The sequence below is a fragment of the Cebus imitator genome, unplaced genomic scaffold, assembly GCF_001604975.1.
Source record: "Cebus imitator isolate Cc_AM_T3 unplaced genomic scaffold, Cebus_imitator-1.0 Scaffold250, whole genome shotgun sequence".
Lineage (NCBI taxonomy): Eukaryota > Metazoa > Chordata > Mammalia > Primates > Cebidae > Cebus > Cebus imitator.
The window spans coordinates 1,852,972-1,875,632 of NW_016107565.1; the positions used below are offsets into that span (position 1 = coordinate 1,852,972).

Here is a 22,661-nt window from a genome sequence, read left to right on the forward strand (position 1 = left end):
TTTTGGCTTTTGTTGTCAATGCTTTTGGTGTTTTGGTCATGAAGTCCTTGCCTACACCTACATCCTGAATGGTTTTGCCAAGATTTTCTTCTAGGGTTTTTATGGTGTTAGGTCTTATGTTTAAGTCTTTAATCCATCTGGAGTTAATTTAGTAAGGTGTCTGGAAGGGGTCCAGTTTCTGCTTTCTGCACATGGCTAGCCAGCTTTCCCAACACCATTTATTGAACAGGGAATCCTTTTCCCCATTGCTTGTTTTTGTCTGGTTTGTCAAAGATCAGATGGTTGTAGTTATGTTGTGTTGCCTCCGAGACCTCTGTTCTGTTCCATTGGTCTATATCTCTGTTTTGGTACCAGTACCATGCTGTTTTGATTACTATAGCCTTGTAGTATAGTTTGAAGTCTGGTAGTGTGATGCCCCCCGCTTGGTTCTTTTTGCTTAGAATTGACTTGGCTATGCGGGCTCTCTTTTGGTTCCATATGAAGTTTAAGGTGGTTTTTTTGTCCTGGAACTTTTTAATAGGAGCTCTGACTGCCACTGCTTCTAGCTGGCCATCTTGGCCCTGGCCTAAAGTCTTAATTTTTAATCCCCACTGAAGATATAGCTCTCACTGGAAACTTTAAATTTGTTGGTGTAGGAACACCCATTATACTTGGTATTCATTTGAAAAATAATATCTAATAGTCATTCTATGTTATTTATACAATGATTTTCTGTCCAAAAAGAATATCAGTGCATACATCAGAGAATTCATGAATGTCTTCAGAATTTTTCTAACATTGAAACAGGGTAAAAAATATGGTTCAAACACATTATTTTTTTTAACACTAGGGATTGTACAGACCACTGCTAAATCCCAATAAATGTATCCTTTTAATATTTAACCAATTCTAATGGTTGCATATTTAAGATAATTTTGACATCTTTTTTCTCAGTTTTACTGGGTTACTCTCTCTCTCTCTCCATATATATATATATATATATAATATTTCTATCTATAGTTGTGTCACACTAATTAGCTCAAAGAGCATTTTTTTTTTAAGAAAGCGGCAATAGGAGGACATAACATCTATGATCTTGGATTTCAGTTTAACAAAATGATTTCTAATATTTCATCCAATGCTGAGATATGAAGTTTCTTTTATAGCAGATATATTATAAAAGCTTTTTAAAAAATATTTTTTAGTCAATTTACTAGTTAACCTGCCTTTTCTTGCTCATGTGTTTAAGAATCTGAATCCAAAATCCAGTTTTCTGTCTTAAGAAGAAAAAAGAAAAGATGTCCCATCAAATACATGTTTTACAATTTTATTTCTAAAGAGCATATTATGGGATTGATCAAACGTATAGAGAGTAATTCTGTGATGTGTGGGGATTAATCACCAAATTTGCCATATATTATTAATATCCAAGAAACTTCAATGTTTATGAGGGTCAGGTAAAGAAACAGATATATTTATTTGGAAAACAATGTATAAATTGATAGAGAAAGCAATCCACATTTTGTCTTATGTCAGGTGTTATGTAACTAAATAGCTACAGGCCCAGGCAGGCAAAGCGAAGGATCTTAGAAGTTCAAGAGAAAAATGATAAAGGGATGAGTGGCCACGAAGAATCTATACCCTCTCTAAAGGAGGCAGAAGACAGTCCTAGTCAATTTTTGCCACATGACCATGAAGATCTAGTGTCACCAGTTTTTCAAGAAACCATGAATTCAAATTTTTTATGTAATTTTCAGTTCATTAAAACTCTGTATTTAACAAACAATAACAGGAAAAAAAAAAGCATGGCTACTAAGAACAGCTCTGTTGCTGTCATTTTATATATATACAATTTTACAGTATATTGTATATAAAATATATGTAAATTTATATTATAATGAAATCCAAACTATCAGGTATAAATCCACAAGAAAATTTAGGAGAAACTGTCAATTGCTTCTGGAAAATGTCAGTTAAGTGTGGTGGTATGCTTAACAGGCTCAATGTATTGCTCAGGTGCAACAAAAATGCTGATCATTTTCAAAAGAGGAAACATTAAGAATAAAGTTACAAAAATGTGAGCAACATAAATGATATGGTTTGGATTTGTGTCCCCATCCAAATCTCACGTGGAGTTGGAGGAGGGACCTGGTAGGAGGTGATTGGATCTTGGGGGTGGATTTCTCTCATGCTGCTCTCATGACAGTAAGTGAGTTCTCATAAGATCTGATGGTTTTAGAATGTGTGGGACTTCCCCCTTTGCGCTCTCTCTTTCTCTCCTGCCACCATGTGAAGAAGGTACTGGCTTCTCCTTTACATTCTGCCACAATTGTAAGTTTTCTAAGGCCTCCCAGTCATGCTTCCTGTTAAGCCTGTGAAACTGAAAGTAAATTTAACATCTTTTTTTCTTAAATTTCCTAGTCTCAGGTAGTTCTGTATAGCACTGTGAAAATGAACTAATAATGGAATATGTAAAGCATGTAGATTACTGGCCCATTTGTCCATCACACCTTAGGAAATGCAAAATGGAGCTGTAGGAGGCCAGAGATAGACAACCAAATCATGTTGATCAATGATATCCATGTTGCAGATAGAGGAGAGAGGCTGAAGTTGAGGTCAAGAGTGCATGAGGACAGATGAGTAGGTTTTGTTTTTGTTTTGTTTTCTAGAAAAATAAGACTACAGTGCAGTAATATTGGGGCCAATAATATATTATGTGTGACTATGAGGTTAATCCTTGGTTTATTACAGTCTGGATTAATAGTTCTAGAAGGTCTTGTTGTAAAATTAAAAAGAAAATAAAAAGAAGAGGAAAAAGAGAAAAAAAAGGAAAAGAGAATTAGCTTACCTTTCATCAATTTAACTTACCTTTCACAGTAAGAAATACACAGACACACATAATATGGGCATTACCACTAGTCGTTATCTATGCTGATACTATTTTTTTTAAGATTTATATCAGTTGTTCTCAAATTTTATATGCATAAGGATTATCGGTGATTCTGTTAAAATATAGATTGATACATTCAAATCCTGGAGATGCTGATTCAGTAAGCTGGGCTTGAGGGCCTAGAAATCTACATTTTCAAATGCATGCCAGATATTTGTTATGCATTCATGATGCAAAAAGACTCTATTTTGAGAAGCATCAGGTTAGATGAACAAGCCCTCACCAGACGTCAAATCTGCTGACACCTAATCTTGGACTTCCTAGCCTTTAGAACTGTAAGAAATATATTTCTATTGTTTCTAAGTCACCCAGTTTACTGCATTTTGTTAGAGATGTCCAAATGAACTGAGACAGTGTCTTAAATCTCACTGAAGGAGCACTAACAGATTCTATGAAAGTTAATAATAATAAGTTATTATGCATCTTCAGCTGAGAGTGGGATAGACCAATGTAAAACATTAATTTGAAGGTAAAATTTTTTTAGTACACAATAGGCTAAGGCAAAAATGAAACATCGGAAACTTACACTTGGAGCACTGTCCTAGGGTCTCCAACTTCGCCACCGTCACCAATTGTCAAGGTATCATAGCCAATCTCCAAATCAAATTCTTCAAAATTTATCTGGATAACCTAGCAGTAAATAGAAACATAAACCTTAAATATATTGCATTTTGTAATAAAAACAACAAAAAAAGCAATGACAGAAAAACATTTAAAATGAACAGTCTTTTGTCACACACATACACACACATATACAAGCAGTCCAATTATATATAAATATACATAAATTCATAGCATGGCAGCAAGTCATGTTAGAATATTCTTAAAGTTCAATCATTATATCATTACATGACTTTTACTTGCTGTATTGTATTTTCTGCATTACATTTTCAATGAAATTTCATGGTTTCTGTTTATAGAATTCTCTTATTTGAAGAATGATTAAAGCAAATCTACTTTAAGAAGGCTTTATAAAAAGTATATGTAGGTGGAGAATGGTTTTCCTCTTTCCACACATTTGCATATATATTTTATAAAGTTAACATATAGAAACAGAGTGCACTATTTCCATTAAGTAGTAAAGCTTAAAATTTGTTAGAGCTAAACTTGAATCTAGATTGCCAGAATGGTATCAAGTTTATTTTTATGTATCCTTTGGTAACAGAATTCCTCAAATATATTAAAATGAGTGGCAAAACTGGAAGGACAATAATTTGAGAGGCACACTATACCATGGGGTATAATTCAGCATTATATTTTACTAAAATATACTAATGTATTCACACATTTTTTATATATCTATGCAAAAATTCAGATTTAATTAAATTGTAAGATTAAAATTAGCTATAATATTTTAAAACTGTAATTGAGAATCAGTACAGAAATATTACATAATGTCCTATTTACAGTCACGCTTTGAGCAAAAAATAATTTATAATAAAGTATTATTCATCACCTGATAAAATGAACGTCTGAGGTTACCATATTATGAGAGAATAAATGCAGAAGATATTTCTTCAGTAATATTTACAACTATTTGCTACTTTATTATTATAAAAATAATTAAAAATAAAGGATTTAATATTCTGGCTTTTTTTGGTAGACAATAAAAACAATTTTTATTACTTGTTTTATAAAATATTTTAATATTTACATTTTTTGGCAAAGTTTAAATAAAGCATGTGTATAAAAACTTTGAAATATACATTTTAACATGATTATAATTTTAAAAACACATTTATTTGTTTTATTTATATTTAAATATAATTTCCATTAATAATTACCTGCCAATACAAATTTAGATCGTTTCCCATTTTCTTTTTGTTTTTTTGGGTACTATAAGTAACATGGTCATGAGCAATACCAAATATCTTTTGGTTCACATTTTCAAGTATGTCTCTAGGCAATATACTTGCTAGGTAATAACAGCAAAAGTTTTATAACCTAGTACCATATGGTTTCTAAATTGTTTTACCAGTTCAAATGTTCAAAATTGTGTGCATTGGGTGTATTTATTCCTACCACTCTAGTGAGTGTAAAAAGTATTTTTTTTGCATTTTCCTTATTACTGAGTTGCATATCTTTTTATATGTTTATATATCATTTATATTTCCTTTTCTGTGACACAACTATTTGTGTTTTGGCATTTTGTTTCCTTGGACTATTTGTCTACTTGTTATTGTTTGCAAGAATTCTTTATATTGGTGATTCTGAAAATATTCCATTATAGCACACTTCGAAAGCAATATTTGTAAGACACCAAGGTGAACAGATGACACTGCTTGTAATGGAAATTTTATTTTTATTTTTTGCCCAGGACCTTCTCTTTCATAGAAAGAGCTAAAATCAATATCTTAGTTCTACCTGTGGTTTACTCATAGTACACCACTGGATTTGGCTCACTAGTTGATATCAGCTTTCTATATTATAGGTACTAATCCATTTATTACATTAAATGTGTTGCAATAGCTTCAAGTTCACAGCTTTTTTTCTTTAAAAAAGAAAAACTTCCTTTGTTAGATCATTTAATAAGAAAAAGTTATTAACTTTACCAGAGTAGGACTTGCCTATCTACTGTTTTATGGGTAGATATGAAAGTCCTACTCTGGTAAAAAATTATTAATATTAATAACCCAAGCTCATAAAGATGTATCTCCATATCTTTTCGCTTTTGTAAATTGACTTTTACAGAAACTGCAAAGTAGGAATGTGTGGTAGGCAGAATTCTGAGATGTCTTCCAATATTCTACTCCCCTGGTGCAGATAACCTGTATGATACACTCCCTTTCAGTGTCGGGAAGATCTATGAAGATGATGGATTATCAGTCCTATGATTAGGTTATATTATATGGAAATGGTGAAGGAATATTACAAATGTGCAATTAAGGTCTCTAATGAGATGACTTTTAAGTTCATCAAAACAGAGATTATCCTGAATGACCCTGACTAATTCAGGGGATTCCCTCTAAAAGAAGGTCTAGAAGTGAGAGATCAAAAAACAAGCTAACAAAAAATCAGAAGAGATGCTCTCCTGTTGGCCTTGAAGATACATACTGCCATATTGTGGAAAGCATGGAGCAGTGGGTAACCTTTAAGAGCTGAGGGCATAAATCCTACAACTACAATAATTGAATTCTGCCAACAAGTGAGCTTAGAATAAGCCCTACAGTTTCAAATGAGATCATATCGCTGGCAAATGCTTTGATTTCACCCTGGTATGATCTTGAAGAGAAGAGCCAGATATCCGTGCTCAGACTTCCTTCCTATGGAAACTGTGAGATAACAATCTAAGTGTCCATTAATGAATAAATAAATTATTATAGATATATGCTTACATATACAATGAAATGCTATTTAGCCTCAAACAAGAAAGAGATCCTGCGATTTGCAACAACATGGATAAATTTTATGTTGTTGCATTTTTGCTAATTTTAGGTAATGTTTTATGCAGCAATATAAATTAGCACAGTATTCCTTTCAGTTTTTCCCTCCAATATGAGTATCCAGTTGTCACACTACTCTTTATTGAATAAATAGCCCTTCTTTCCCCAATGGTCAGCAAACTTTAACATATATCACAGTTCTATTTATAAGCATGTTGGATTTTGGATTCTAGATCTTGTTTTCTTAGTCAGTTTGTATGTACCTGAACTACCACAAATTGGCATATTATTATTGCTGTAAGATAAGACTGAATCTTTTAAGTCAGATACTCCACACACTTAATCCTTTTGTTTTTTTGGGAGTTTTTTGATAAAGTTCAATATTTTTCTAGGTTTTCTAGCTGGTGTGCATAGAGGTGATTGTTATAGTCTCTGAAGGTTTTTTTCTGTATTTCTGAAGGGTAGATGGTAATGTTTTATCATTTCATTTATGACTGTGTTTATCTGGATCTTCTCTCTTTTTCTTTATTAGTCTAGATATCAGTCTATCAATCTTATTTATTCTTTAAAAAATAATCAATTTTTTCATTGAACTTTTTGTATTGTTTTTCACATCTCAATTTCATTCAGATCAACTATGATTCTGGGTATTTATTTGCTTCTGCTAGTTTTGAAGTTTGCTTGCTCTTGTTTTTCTAGTTCTTCTACTTTGATGTTATGTTGTTAATTTGAGATCATTCTAGCTTTTTGATGTGGGCATGTTCTACTACAAGTTTTTCTCTTAACATTGCTTTAGCTGTGTTCCAGAGATTCTACTATATCTTTTCTTCTATTAGTTTCAAACAATTACTTGATTCCTGCCTTAATTTCATTATTTACCTCAAAGTCACTCATGAAAAAGTTGTTTCATTTCCATGTAATTGTGTGGTTCTGAGAGCTCTTCTTATTACTGATTTCTATTTGTATTGGGCTGTAGTTCAAGAGTGTGGTAGGTATTTCAGTGTGTTTCTTTTTTGTTGTTGTTGTTAAGAATTGTTTTATGACTGATCATGTGGTTGATTTTATAGTATGTGCTATGTGAAGATGAGAATATAGATTCTTTGTTGTTGGATGGAGTGTTCTGTAGATGTCTGTTATGTCCATTTTGTCAAGCATCTAGTTCAGGTCCCAAATATCTTTGTTAGTCTTCTGCCTCAATGATATGTCTTATAATGTCAGTGGGATGTTGAAGTCTTCCATTATTATTATTTGGTTATCTAAGTCTCTCTGTAGGTTTCTAAGAACTTGTTTTATGAATCTGGGTGGTCCTCTGTTGGGTGCATATAAGGATAGTTTAGTCTTCTTCTAAATCAAACACTTCATCATTCTCTAATGCCCTTCTTTGTCACTTTAGATTGTTGTTGGTTTAACATCTATTTTGTCTGAAATTAGAATAACAAGCCCTGCCCTTTTTTGCTTCTAATCATTAGGTAGATTTTTCTCCATCCCGATACTTTGAAACTATGGATATCATTGGATGTGAGATGATCCTCTTAAGAATAGCACAGAGTTGGGTCTTGCTTCTTTATCCACCTTGCCACTCTGTGCCTTTTAACTGAGGTGTTTAGCCCATTTCTGTTCAATATTAAAGTTGATATGTGTAGATTTAACCCTGTCATTTTATTGTTAGCTGGTTGTTATGCAGGCTCGACAGTGTCGTTGCTTTATAAAGTCAATGGTTTATGCAATTAAGTCTGTTGTTGTGATGGCCAGTAAGGTCTCTTGTTTCCATGCTTAGCACTGCCTTAAGAACCTCTTGGAAGGCAGGTCAGGTGGTAATAAATTCTCTTAGCACTTGTTTATCTGAAAAAGATCTTATTTCTGCTGTGTTTATGAAGCTCAGTTGACAAGATATACATTTTTTGGTTGGAATTTATTTTCTTTAAGAATGCTGAATACAGGCACCCAATTTCTTTTGGCTTGTAGAATTTCCATTGAACATTCTGCCATTTGCCTGATAGTTTCCTTTGATCATAACATACCCCTTCTCTCCAGTATATGAAAAAAATTTCTTTCAAGTATATGAAAGAAAAAAGTTCAACCTCAATAGTCATCAGGGATATGTAAATCAAAGCCACAATGAGTGAGCTATAACCTCACATTTCTTACATTGACTATGATTTTTTTAAAAAAGATAATTATTGGCAAGGGTGTAGAAAAGAGAAAACTTTTGTACACTCTTGGTGAGAATGCAGATTGGGGCAGTTAAAGCGGAAAACAGTACGGAGTTTTCTAAAGAAATTAAAAATAGAACTAACATATGATTTAGCAATGCCTCTTCTGTGTATATAAATCTAAGGGAAATGAAATCACCACTTTATATAGATATCTGCACTCCCATGCTCAATGCAGTCTTATTGATAATAGTTGAGATATAGGAACAATCTAAGTGTCCATTAACAAATAAATAAATTATTATAGATATATGCTTACATATACAATGAAATGCTATTTAGCCTCAAACAAGAAAGAGGTCCTGCAATTTGCAACAACATGGATAAACCTTCCTTGGTATTTCATATTTTTATTGAATTATTCCAGATTTAATGTCTGTTAAGTGTCTGAACCTGTTTGTTATTTCTAATGACTCATTTGTGGTGGCTTGCTTCCCTGTGTTTAGCTATGTTTGACAGTGAACCCATATATAGTTGAACTTAAGTTTTGAGAATCCTGGGGTCCTCAATTTGATATCACTTCATTAATTTCCTATCATCTGAATCCAAGGGCTATTACCAAGCTAGAGCCAATTTAATATCCTTTGAGTGTCTTAGCTTGATGCTAAATTTTCAAGTTCAGTTTCTTTGTTTCTTGATCCAAGGAGATGAGGCTCAACTCCTAGTCTCCGTATTCCAGAGATTTATTGCCATCTGTCCCATGAAAAATCAAGTTTTTCTCCCATTTCATCTCCTGTTTTTACTTTACCTAATTGTCATATATATATATATATATATATATATATATATGGATGTAGAATTATACATCTGTGTGTGCATCTGTGTGTGTCTATGTGTTTGTATGCATGGTATTTGTTCATAGCTTTATACATTTATTTTGTTTTTTTTTGTGAACATATAATGGCATGAAAACTAATGTGTTTCTTATATTTCAGTGCGAGTAACTCTCAAAGTACCACATCTGTCATCTTGCCAAAAGGATAGCCCATGATCTACTTCACCCCAACCTATTTCACAATAGATCTATTAGTGCACAGTAATTAAAATTAGAGAATGGCTCCTTTTGTATGACTTAAAAGTCTAATGGGTTAGTGGATACAAATTGGTAAAAATTAGGTGTCTAAAAAATGATCTCCTGATCTGATTGTTAGTTCTATGCCAAACTCTTGATATCTATTATTGCATAATCATGTTCTAAAGACTTTGGACATCCATTTAATGGTAGATTTTATTTTTACTAAATTGTAACTGAGACTTATGCATGTATGTAAGCAACAATGAGAGCTCTCTCATTTTAAATTAAGCGATGAATTAATTAGTAACTAAACCATATTATGTTCGAATAAGCACTTAACTACTGAGCTGTCATTGAAATTTTAGACACTTATAATTCTTGAACAGTTTCAATGACACACAATTACTCAGAAGCTAGAATATTCTAATTGAATTTGTATAATACATTCATTTTAATTTGATTAATTTTTGCTTAGTTTTAACATTATTATTGGAATAGTTCACATAAGTAAAATTTGTGCATCAAAAAAATAAAATTCAACTTTGCCTTATTTAAAGCCCTTAATATAAGTAAGGCACACAGTAAAACCCCAACATAGTATATTGATATATGGTTAAAAGAAAAATATCTTTTATAGGATATATAAATAAAACTTGGGAAAACAAAAACAAAATGACAAGGAAACTTTTGTTCATGCTATAATATAATAAGTAACATTGAGAGTCTGATGGATATTTTCCTTTCTTTACTGATACTTTAATAAAATGAAAGTGACCAAATAGCCATTTTCTATCCATTTAACTTTGTAAAATATAGAAAGGCTAATATTAAAAAAGTCAACAAATAGTCATCAGTATAATAGGAATCAACAAACAGTCATCAGTATAATAAGAATACTTCTTATACATGATTATTAGGTAGTAGGGTTGAAAAATTTAGATAGAAAATAAGAAAAAATATTATGTATCTAGTGTAAAAAGAATACCATATATTTTACCTGTTTTACTTCTTCCTAATCATTTTTGGATTAAATAAACAAAAACATAAATTGCATTTAGCACATAGGACTAATGAAAGAAAAGGTGGAATAATGAAATATGCCCTTAAAGTATTTAAATAATGCATAATTTTCTTGATTGTTTTAAACCAAGTAAGGCACTCTCTTGATTTCCATTGTGGAGTGGTGACTCCAACTGGATTGTTTAGTGTTGCTTATTGAGGGTTGTATTAAACCTTTTAATGTACTAATGAAGGCGATTAAAAATAACATAATGCATTTTAACACTGACATTCTGGAAGTAAAAAAGTCAATAGAAAGCCTGAAATACTAAATATTTGATGGATCTATTTCTCATAAGCCTCAATACATGAGTTTTATAGGATATTTTCTTAAAACTGGCACAGAAGTTATGTCTCAAATTTTTATCCTGTGAATCTTGCACAGATAATCTTAAGCCATAAATTCTACAGTCATATTTTCTGAAGCCATGTAGAAATCAAACTTAATTCTCATTCACATGATTTTGTGTGTGTGCATGTGTGTGTGTGCGTGCTTCAGGTTCTGGGATACATGTGCAGATCATGCAGGATGGTTGCATAAATACACACATGGCAATGTGGTTTGCTGCCTCCATACCCCCATTATCCACATCTGTTATTTCTCCCCATGTTATCCTTCCCCAACCTCCCTATCCCCTAGCTGTTTCTCCCTTGCCCCCCCAACAGACCCCAGTGTGTGATGCTCCCCTCCCTGTATCCATGCGTTCACATCGTTCATCACCTGCTTATCAGTGAGAACATGTGGTGTTTTATTTTCTGTTCTTGAGTCAGTTTGCTGAAAATGATGGTTTCCAGATTCATCCATGTCCCTACAAAGGACATGAACTCATTGTTTTTTATGGCTGCATAGTATTCTATGGTGTATATGTGCCACATTTTCTTGTCCAGTCTATTGCCAATGGGCATTTGGGTTGGTTCCAGGTCTTTGCTATTGTAAACAGTACCACTATAGACATATATGTGCATGTGTCTTTATCATAGAATGATTTATAATCCTTTGGGTATATACCCAGTAATGCGATTGCTGGGTCAAATGGAATTTCTATTTCTAGGTCTTTGAGGAAGCACCACAGTGTCTTCCACAATGGTTCAACTAGTTTACACTCCCACCAACAGTGAAAAGTGTTCCTATTTCTCCACATCTTTTCCAGCATATGTTTTCTCCAGATTTTTTAATGACTGCAATTCTACTTGGCATGAGGTGGTATCTCAATGTGGTTTTGATTTGCAATTCTCTAATAATCAGTGGTGATGAGCATTTTTTCATATGTTTGCGGGCCTCATATAGGTCTTCTTTTGCAAAGTGTCTGCTTATATCCTTTGCCCACTTTTAGGTGGGTTTGTTAGTTTTTTTTCTTGTAAATCTGTTTCAGTTCTTTGTAGATTCTGGTTATTAGCCCTTTGTCAGATGGGTAGATTGCAAAAATTTTTTCCCATTCTGTTGGTTGCTGGTTCACTCTAATGATGGTTTCTTTTGCTGTACAGAAGCTCTGGTGTTTAATTAGATCCCATTTGTCTATTTTGGCTTTTTTTTGCCAATGCTTTTGGTGTTTTAGTTATGAAGTCCTAGCCTATGCCTCTGTCCTGAATGGTTTTGCCTAGGTTTTCTTTTAGGGCTTTTATGGTGTTAGGTCTTAAGTCTTTAATCCATTTGGATTAATTTTAGTGTAAGGTGTCAGGAAGGGGTCCAGTTTCTGCTTTCTGCACACTGCTAGCCAGTTTTCCCAACACCCTTTATTAAACAGGGAATTATTTCCCCATTGCGTGTTTTTGTCAGGTTTGTCAAAGATCAGATGGTTGTGGATGTGTGGCATTGCCTCCAGGGCCTCTGCTCTGTTCCATTTGTCTATATCTCTGTTTTGGTACCAGTACCATGCTATTTTGATTACTGTAGACTTGTAGTATAGTTTGAAATCAGGTAGTGTGATGCCTCCCACTTTGTTGTTGTTGTTGTTTTTTTTTATGCTTAGGACTGTCTTGGCTATGTGGGCTCTCTTTTGGTTCCATATGAAGTTTAAGGTGTTTTTTTCCAGTTCTGTGAAGAAGGTCATTCATAGCTTGATGGGGATAGCATTGAATGTATAAATTACTTTGAGCAATATGGCCATTTTTATGATATTGATTCCTCCTAACCATGAGCATGGAATATTTCTCCATCTGTTCAGGTTCTCTCTTATTTCCTTGAGCAGTGGGTTGTAGTTCTCCTTGAAGAGGTCCTTTACATCCTTTGTTAGTTGTATTCCTAGGTATTGTATTCTGTTTGTAGCAACTGTGAATGGGAGTTTGCTCATGATTTGGCTCTCTGTTAGTCTGTTATTGGTGTATAGAAATGCTTGTGATTTCTGCACATTGATTTTGTATCCTGAGACTTTGCTGAAGTTGCTTAACAGTTTAAGGAGATTTGGGGCTGAGATGATAGGGTCTTCTAAATATACATCATGACGTCTGAAAATAGAGACAATTTGACTTCCTATTTCCCTAACTGAATATCCTTTATTTATTTTTATTTTCTTACCTAATTGCTCTGGCTAGGACTTCCAGTACTATATTGAATCCTTGAGAGAGGGCATCCTTGTCTAGTGCCAGATTTCAAAGGGAATCCTTCCTGGTTTTGTCCATTCAGCATAATATTGGCTGTAGGTTTGTCGTAAATAGCTTTTATTGTTTTTAGATGTTCCTTTGATACCTAGCTTATTGAGAGTTTTCAGCATAAAGGGCTGTTGAATTTTGTTGAAGGCCTTCTCTGCATCTATTGAGATAATCATGTGGTTTTTGTCTTTGGTTCTGTTTATGAGGTGAATTACATTTATAGACTTGTGTATGTTGAACCAGTCTTGCATCCCTGGAATGAAGCCTACTTGATCATGATAGATAACCTTTTTGATGGGCTGTTGCAATCGGTTTGCCAGTATTTTATTGAACATTTTTGCATTTGTGTTCATCATGGATATTGGCCTGAGGTTTTCTTTTTTTTGTTGAGTCTCTGCTGGGTTTTGGTATCTGGATGATGTTGGTTTCATAAAATGATTTGGGAAGGATTCCCTTTTTTTGTATTGTTTGGAATAGTTTCAGAAGAAATGGTACCAGCTCCTCTTTACGTATGGTAGAATTCAGCTGTGAATCCATCTGGACCTGGAGTTTTTTTGGTTGGCAGGCTATTAATTGCTGCCTCAACTTCAGCCCGTGTTATTGGTGTATTCAAGGTTTCAACTTCTTACTGGTTTAGGCTTGGGAGGGTGCAAGTGTCCAAGAATTTATCCATTTCTTCCAAGTTTACTGGTTTAGGTGCATAGAGTTGTTTGTAGTAATCTCTGATTGTAGTTTGTATGTCTGTGGAATCAGTGGTGATATCCCATTTATTGTTTTTTATTGCATCCATTTGATTCTTCTCCATTTTCTTTTTCATTAATCTGGTTAGCAGTCTGTCTATTTTGTTGATCTTTTCAAAAAACCAGCTCCTGGATTTATTGATTTTTTGAAGGGTTTTTTGTGTCTCTATCTCCTTCAATTCTGTTCCGATCTTAGTTNTTTTGTCTCTGTCCTCTAGGTCTTTCAATTTTGATGACAGGCTGTTAATTTTAGATCCTTCCTCGATTCTCATTTGGGCATTTATCGTTATAAATTTCCCTCTAGACACTGTTTTAAATGTGTACCAGAGTTTCTGATATGTTGTGTCTTAATTCTCCCTGGTTTCAAATAATATCTTTATTTCTGCCTTCATTTCATTGTTTATCCAGTGCACATTGAGGAACCAGTTTTTCAGTTTCCAGGAAGCTGTGAGGTTGTTCTGAGTTAGCTTCCTAATTTTGAGTTGTAATTTGATTGCCCTGTGGTCTGAGAGACTGTTATGATTTCCATTCTTTTGCATTTGCTGAGGAGTGGTTTACTTCCAATTATATGGTCAATTTTAGAGTAGGTGCAATGCGGTGCTGAAAAGAATGTATATTTTCTGGATTTGGGGTGGAGATTTCTGTAGATGTCTATTAGGTCTGCTTGGTCCAGATCTGAGTTCAAGTTCTGGATATACTTGTTAATTTTCTGTCTCATTGATCTGTCTAATATTGACAGTAGAATGTGAAAGTCTCCCACTCTTATTTTGTGGGAGTCTAAGTCTCTTTGTAGGTCATTAAGAACTTGCTTTATGTACCCATGTGCTACTCTATTGGCTGCATATATATTTAGGATTGTTAGCTCTTCTCGATGCATTGATCCTTTTACCATTATGTAATGCCCTTCTTTGTCTCTTTTGATCTTTGTTGGTATAAAATCCAGTTTATCAGAGACCAGGATTGCAACACCTGCTTTTTTTTTTGCTCTCCATTTGCTTGGTAAATCTTCTTCCATCTCTTTATTTTGAGCCTATGTGTGTCCTTGCACATGAGATGGGTTTCCTGAATACAGTACACTGATGGGTCTTGGCCTTTTATCCAATTTGCCAGTCTGTGTCTTTTGATTGGGGCACTTAGCCCATTTACATTTAAGGTTAACATTGTTATGTGTGAATTGGATCCTGCCACTTTGATGCTATCTGGATATTTTGCCCATTAGTTGATGCATTTTTTTCATTGTGTCGATGCTCTTTACTTCTTGGTACATTTTTGGAGTGGCTGGTGCTTGTTGTTCCTTTCCTTGTTTAGTGCTTCTTTCAGGGGTTCTTGTTAGGTAGTCCTGGTGGTGACAAAATCTCTCAGCAGTCGCTTTTCCATAAAGAATTTTTCTCCTTTGCTTACAGCTTAGTTTGGCTGGATATGCTATTCTAGGTTGAAAGTCCTTTTCTTTAAGAATGTTGAATATTGGTCCCCACTCTCTTCTGGCTTGTAGGGTTTCTGCAGAGAGATCTGCTGTGAGTCTGATGGGCTTCCCTTTGTGGGTAACTTGACCTTTCCCCTGGCTGCCCTTAGCACTTTTTCCTTCATTTCAACCATGGCAAATCTGATGATTATGTGCCTTGGGGTTGCTCTTCTTGAGGAATATCTTTCTGGTGTTCTCTGCATTTCCTGGACTTGCATATTGGCCTGCCTTGCTAGCTTGGGGAAGTTCTCCTGGATAATATCCTCAAGAGTGTTTTCCAGCTTGGATTCATTCTCTCCATCACATTCAGGTACACCTATTAAATGTAGATTAGGTCTTTCCACATATCCCATATTTCTTGGAGGCTTTGTTCATTTCTTTTTACTTTTTTTCCGCTATTCTTGCCTTCTCATTTTATTTCATTGAGTTGGTCTTCAATCTCTGATATCCTTTCTTCTGCTTGGTCTATTCAGCTATTGAAACTTGTGTATGCTTCACAATGTTCTCATGAAGTGTTTTTCAGCTCCATCAAATCGTCTATATTCTTCTCTAAGCTGTTTATTCTAGTTAGCATCTCATCTAACCTTTTTTCTAGGTGCTTAGTTGCTTTGCATTGGGTTAGCACATGTTCTTTTAGCTCTAAGAAGTTTGTTATTACCCATCTTCTAAAGCCTGTTTCTGTCAATTAATCAGATTCATTCTCCATCCATCTTTCATCCCTAGCTGGTGAGGAGTTTGATCCTTTGGAGGAGGAGAGGCTTTCTGGTTTTTGGTGTTTTCATCCTCTTTGTGCTGCTTTCTTCACACCTTAGTGGCTTTATCTACCTGTGGTCTTTGTGGTTGGTGACTTTCAGATGGGTTCTCTAAGTGGGTGTCCTTTTTATTGATAATGAAGTTATTTCTTTCTGTTTCTTAGTTTTCCTTCTAACAATCAGGTCCCTCTGCTGCAGTACTGCTGGAGGTCCACTCCAGACCCTGCTTGCCTGGGGATCACCCACAGGGACTGCAGAACAGTAAGGGTTGCTGCCGTCTTCTTCTTTGGTTATCTTCGTTCCAGAAGGGTACCTTCCAGATGTCGGCCTGAGCTCTCCTTTATGAGGTGTCTCTTTGGGTATACCAGGGTCTGGGAGCTACTTGAGGTGACAGTTTGTCCCTTATAAGAGCTCAAGTGCTGTGCTGTGCTGTGCTGGGAGCTCCGTTGCTCCATGCGGAACTGCTGGGCAAGTACTTTGACATCTGCTGCAGCAGTACTCATAACCACCTCTTTTCCCAGGTGCTCTGTCCTTGGAAGGTCAGCTTTATTTATAAGTTCCTGTCATGCTGCTGTCTTTTTTCATAGATGCCCTGCCCCACACAGAGTAGTCTAGTCACAGTCTGCCAGTAGAGGTGTTGCTGAGCTGCCGCAGGCTCTGCCCATCTGCTGCATCAACTGCCTCAGTAGTGGCGGACTGCCTTAGTAGTGGTGGTCACACTTCTCCCCAGAAAGCTGGACCATCCTGGGTTTGGCTGTGCTTGATGCGAAACTCTCAATTCAGAGCGTGTCAGATTGCTTGTTTTGTGGGGGTGGTACCCACCAAGCCAGAGTGCCTGGTTCCCTGTCTCTGCCCCCTCCCTTTCAGTTGAACGGGTGGCTCTGTCTCCCAGGCATTCCAGGCACCAGTTGAAACGGCCACCCAGATTTGTGTGAGTTTCTGTGTGCCAACCTGGCACTGGCTGAAACCTCTGTGCTGAAAACTCGTGGCGCTTTTTGGCCTGGGAATTTCCTGGTCTGTGGGCACTGAATATTTATTTGGAAATGTGGTGGACACTCACCCTCTGCATTGTTCTTGCTGGAAACTGCACTCTAGAGCTGTTCCTATTTGGCCATCTTGGATCCGCCCTCTTACATGAATTTTTTTAATGGAATATATTTATATTATGTAAAACGCTGGTCTCGGAATTATAAATGCATTATTTTATTTTGACCCTAAAAGTATATGTTGTGTACATCTATACATTACTCTGGCTGCCCAGCACTTGAATATTCTCCCTTTGTCTGTGAAATTAGGAATATTAGTAGGAAGTATAGCATACCTCCTAATATGGTCAGATCCTAGATTCCTCGTTATTTATTGTATCCAGTGTATAGGTATGAGGCCTAAGATTCCTTTTTCAATCATATACACATTTTATGTTTATAAATAAGGAAACAAATAATTAATTCTGGAAAAGAATGTCAAAGCAGCAGAAATATCCAATTTCAGGAGCAACAGTGGTTGCAATAGGTAGTGTCACTGAAATCCTAGAGCACAGCAGTATTGTCCAACAGGAAAAAAATAAATCCTCTCAGTAGTCAGAGCCAGAAGCTGTGGGGCACTATGTCAAGGTAAATGGATTCTATTACATTCCAGGATTATCTAGGAACTTATTCCATTTCTAGAGAAGTCAGTATTTACTAGTTTTACCCAGAAAGACATGATATTGTTCTGTGACCCAGTGACCATTGTGTTAGCTTAAATTCTCTCTTCTTCTGAATAGGAGTTTTTATGGCAGTTACCCTGTTTGTTTCCTATACCTTTATATTGGGTTTGGGATAACCTCTCATTTTGCCACAGGTCTTTATACGATGAGGAACTACCTATAGATATAATGAAGAAGCCAGTGTATCACTTGGGGATTCTGTAAGTACCTTTGTATGTAGTAGATGGCTGAAATTTTAGGTTTCTCTATTAATGTAGATAGAAAGTACATTTTATTTAGGCATTTTTTTCCCCAAAGTGAATACAGGAGAAGAAAGATGGATCTTAAGAGGTATTTGATAACCAAAGGGGAAAATGTGGCAGATGCTATTGATTGCTTACCTAACAGATACCTTCCTTATTTACCCTTGACCTTTTCTTCTCAATAGGACATATATTTTGTTCCTATGTATCCTTTTCTGTACATCCTAATGCTCAGGGACTGCTCATCCTATTCTGAGTTTCCTGATACAGGTTCTAGTGAGTCTATGTTCCATTCCATTTGCCAGTGATTAGATTACCTGTATGTGACCTAATTCTGGCCACTGGAAGGTAATAAGCAATTTGCTGAGGAGCTTTTGTAAAAGTATTTCTTGGTTTTCAAAGAAATACAAAAAATCAGTATGCTTTAATGTAATTCTATCTGAATGTATTGAGCTACTACAGTCATCTCACAATACATAGTTTGAGGACAAAGCCAAACTACACATTGAGATGTCCAGAACCCAGCAATGGCATTTTTCTCTGTGTGTGGGGCTTGCATGCTTCTAGACAGGATGCTTTCTAAGTAATGCATTTTGACATTATTTAAGTCATTTGACTTGTGGTTTCCCATATGTAAACTGAAGACATTCCAATGAATAAACGGGTTTAATCAATTCTCGGTTTAAAGTAATATGTTGCCCAAGTAATTTTCCAATGTTTATTTGGTGATGGGACTAAACTTCAACCTAAAGTTTTCTTGACGATAGTATTTATTGCTTAAACATCATACTATTCTATGTTAAAAAAGTAAAGTTCTGAAATTTAGAAAATACTTTCTGTGCATCCCAAATACCTGATATTATGTTGTTATAATAATATAATTTATAAATATGTTCTTTGATGTTGGGCATATGCCTCATGTATTAAATAGGAAGGGAGAGACTATTTCTAAAACCTAACAACTAATAAATATCATATAAATTCCTTGGAAAAAACGCAGAAAACATGTATTGATGTAAGTTCTTTCGTGTTCCATGGTAAAGTCTATATTTTCTAATTCAAAATAAATCTGAAAGCTGAAGGAATTTCTCAATATTATACATTTTGTGCTTACATAATTAGTACAGCATTGAAATTAGCTTTGATGATGTTTAACCAAACAAACTAACGATACTTTAACTAATACCAATACCAATACTCATTATACTCATTAGTGAGACAGGATAATATAAATAACTTCACAGGAAAAGCCTGGGATTATAGCCCCAACTCTCTAAAAAAATGTTACATTGTTTTGAGCAATTCTCTAACATATATAAAATAGTGTTTATGATTCATACTTTTTAAAGTTGAAATATGTATTATAATAAGCAAAGATTATAAAATAACATATAGGATGCTTGATATATAATAGGCTCTCAATAAATGGCACTTATTATTAGCTATGTCAATTATCCTAAAATAGTTGTTCACATCTGGGGTTCACAATGGATTTTGAGGATGAAGTTATTTTTTCAGCAATCCTATTGTGATTCCAAGATAAGAGTTTCTCCCTCAAACTCTATGCTGCTAAAAAATTATCTTTTCTGGAAGCAGCTTTTCTTCATTATGATTATTTCAGAATGGCAATACGTCACTCTAACACTGACAACTATTTTTGTTATGAGGTGTGGAAATCAGAATGCATTATATATGTATAATTACAAAATATAAAAACTTTAATTGATCTTAAGGTATGCAGATACCATGTTACACAATCAACTTGACATCTAACTAAAGCACTTCATTCTTCATACTCTTTCTTTACCTTAGCAATCATAGTCCAATGGGGGAAACACAACATAAGCAACCTGTATACAATATCCTGTTTTGGGATATGGAAACACTGGGTTATATTGGCAGAGATGAGAGCAATTCAATCCAGCTGCAGAATAAAGAGGAAAGAATTCCTTGAGGTGGAAAATCCCAGACAGTGCAAAGGAAGGTGTAGGTGAGAACTGGGAAAGAACATTCTATGGTATAATGTGAAATATGGCAAAGTGAAAAAAATATTCTTTTTTGTTTCTGAAACATAAACTGTGAGGTAAAAAGTGATGAGAATAAACATTAGAGATAAAGGCAGAAAACAGATCATGTTAAGGACTTTTGACTTTATCTTCTTTGTGAAAAGCAGCAAATGATGATTTTGAATAGTGTTGACAGGGTTATATTTAATTTTTTAAATGCTCACTTTGGTAGCAGGGACAACCTGGATTTGAAGGATAACAGGGCAGGATTAGGGAGAAGAACCTACACTTGGGTTGCAGAAGTAGAGATGGAGAGGAGCGGATTCAGTCAAGGTTGCTTTGCTCCAAACAAAAATAATATAATAGTTTTTTTTTGCCTTTTGTGTCATACATAGGAAAGCATTATTCAAAGACCCACACAAAAATCTATGTCTTTGCAGGTCTATCTTATCAAATGCTATTGCTTACAAATGTCTAATTCAGATATAGCAGAATATGGAGTGTATTAAGTAAAAAATCATATAATTCAGAATAATCCTAAAATTTGGCTTTTTTTTGGTGACATGTATTATAAAAGTGACATACATTTCACATGCATATGAAAAATTTATGTTAATGATATTTAAATAATCATTCTACATTAGCTACTTAAAAATAAATATACAATAAACTTACATGAAATTTGTGAAATAGGTAAATATTGTATGATATGAAATACTTAAAGTATGACACATGAAATTCCTTATTTAGTCATTTGAAAGTAATCTCATTTTATAGAAAGAATAAATATCTCATATTCTAGAATTATGTTACTGTAATATTTAATACTCTACTTACACATTTTATTACAGAATATATATTCCAAGACACTGGGCAATACCATTCAACAGTGAGAAGTGCCGCCTCAGGGAATTCTCCAGGCTCATCCACTTTGCTGCCAACATCAAGTTAACAGTTTCACAAGGGGTCATATTTTAGAAATGGGGCGGAGGATAGTATTAGGGCACTAAGGGATATTCATGGAGTGATAAAAGCTTTTAGCTTTGTTTTATTTTTCTATGCCTTTAATATCTGTACACTGGTCTTCTCCTTTAGGGGACTGCTGGTATGTAACAATGACAGATTAAATAAAACACTACAAATGTTTCACTAAGGGAAGAAGAAACATAAAATGAAAAATTCATCAAATATTAAATTCCTAACACAATAGTACAAAACCATTGGTTCTTTTCTATCATTTACTCATGCTTAGCTACTGGAGGATTATTTAAATTTAATGTAATTTAAATTTCATAATACATATAAATGTTCAACTTGAATTTACAGATTTTGAAGAATCTTGCAGATAATATTCTTGGTTTTAGGAGTCTATTCATTACAAATTTGTATAAGATAGGTTGTATATATCCAAAATATTTTGAAAAATAGATATTCATGAGGCTAATTGACATAAATTTGTTAAGAAGGGCTGTATTTTGGTTTTGTCCCTTATTAATAATGTTGTCAACATGTTCTAAAGTATCTCTCTTTTCATTTACTTATCTATATATATATTTTTATATAAAAGGTCTTTGACTCCAGACTTTGAGAAAATGAAAGATTAGACACATAGAAAGTGAAAATGATTAGATACATATCTATAGTAGTAATATACAGATATTTGTATACTTCCATATATAATGAACTGTGCAATGATTTCTAATTCCAGTCTCAGTTTAGCCTTGTTATAATTCTTACAACACTGAAAGGGGAGGATGTAAGATAATGGCTTCTCAATTCATCACCTTTGTTGCTAACTTTATTTTTGTTTATGTAATTTCTTTAAACAAAATCATTGAGTAGTGAATCTTTATCAGTTTTTATCTGTGGAAGGCCTGGTTTACTTCTATGTCTTCCTGAACAAGCAATTTAGGCAGGAGTCCAGGAAGTTAGGGTACAAGAGAAATTACCTGCTATAGCTATGCAGGAGGAAAGATGTGTAGCCCATGAATGAATTCTCTCTGGAGCCAGTAGTAAGGAAAAGACTGGGGAAGAGTTTTTACTTCTTTGTGAAGAAGGTCCTTGGTTTTTTTTTGATAGGGCTTATGTAGATTGCTATGGGTAATATGGACATTTTAACAATATTAATTCTTAATAGGAGGATTAAATGAGAAGATATGTAAGACTAGCTTAGCATAGTGCCTATCACATACAGTCAATTCATATACAATTTAATATAATTAATTCAAAAAATCAATAATAGTAAAAAATAATATTTTTTTTCCTAATATCTTTTCTTTTGCCAGCTAGTACTTACATGTGAATAGTTTTTGTTCACTCATAAATTTTGGACTAAATATGTATAACATAAGTTAGCCTATCTTTTGCAAACATCCATGTATGCCTTCTTCTACCATAGTAGTATTCCTAGCTGATAGCAAGTTGTCCTTAGTAAAGACCATATTTTCCATTTTCTCTTGTAGCTGACTATAAGAATGTTGTTAAATTATTGTAAAAATGAGATATAAATGAAAATGTTTTGAAGCAAGATCAAGGAATGTTTCTTTTTTTTTTTTGTTTGAGA

At 34.3% G+C, this 22,661-nt stretch overlaps 1 protein-coding gene across 6 annotated transcripts in view; it reads right to left on the minus strand.

Annotated features, from left to right (window-relative positions):
• CSMD3 (CUB and Sushi multiple domains 3) overlaps positions 1-22,661 on the minus strand; it is a 1,251,170-nt gene that overhangs the window by 648,817 nt on the left and 579,692 nt on the right. For all 6 annotated transcript variants that reach the window (XM_017498748.2, XM_017498749.2, XM_037727955.1 and 3 more), the window contains one exon: positions 3,456-3,559. In XM_017498748.2, coding sequence (XP_017354237.1) covers positions 3,456-3,559 — 104 coding nt within the window. The remainder of the gene's footprint in view (positions 1-3,455; positions 3,560-22,661) is intronic.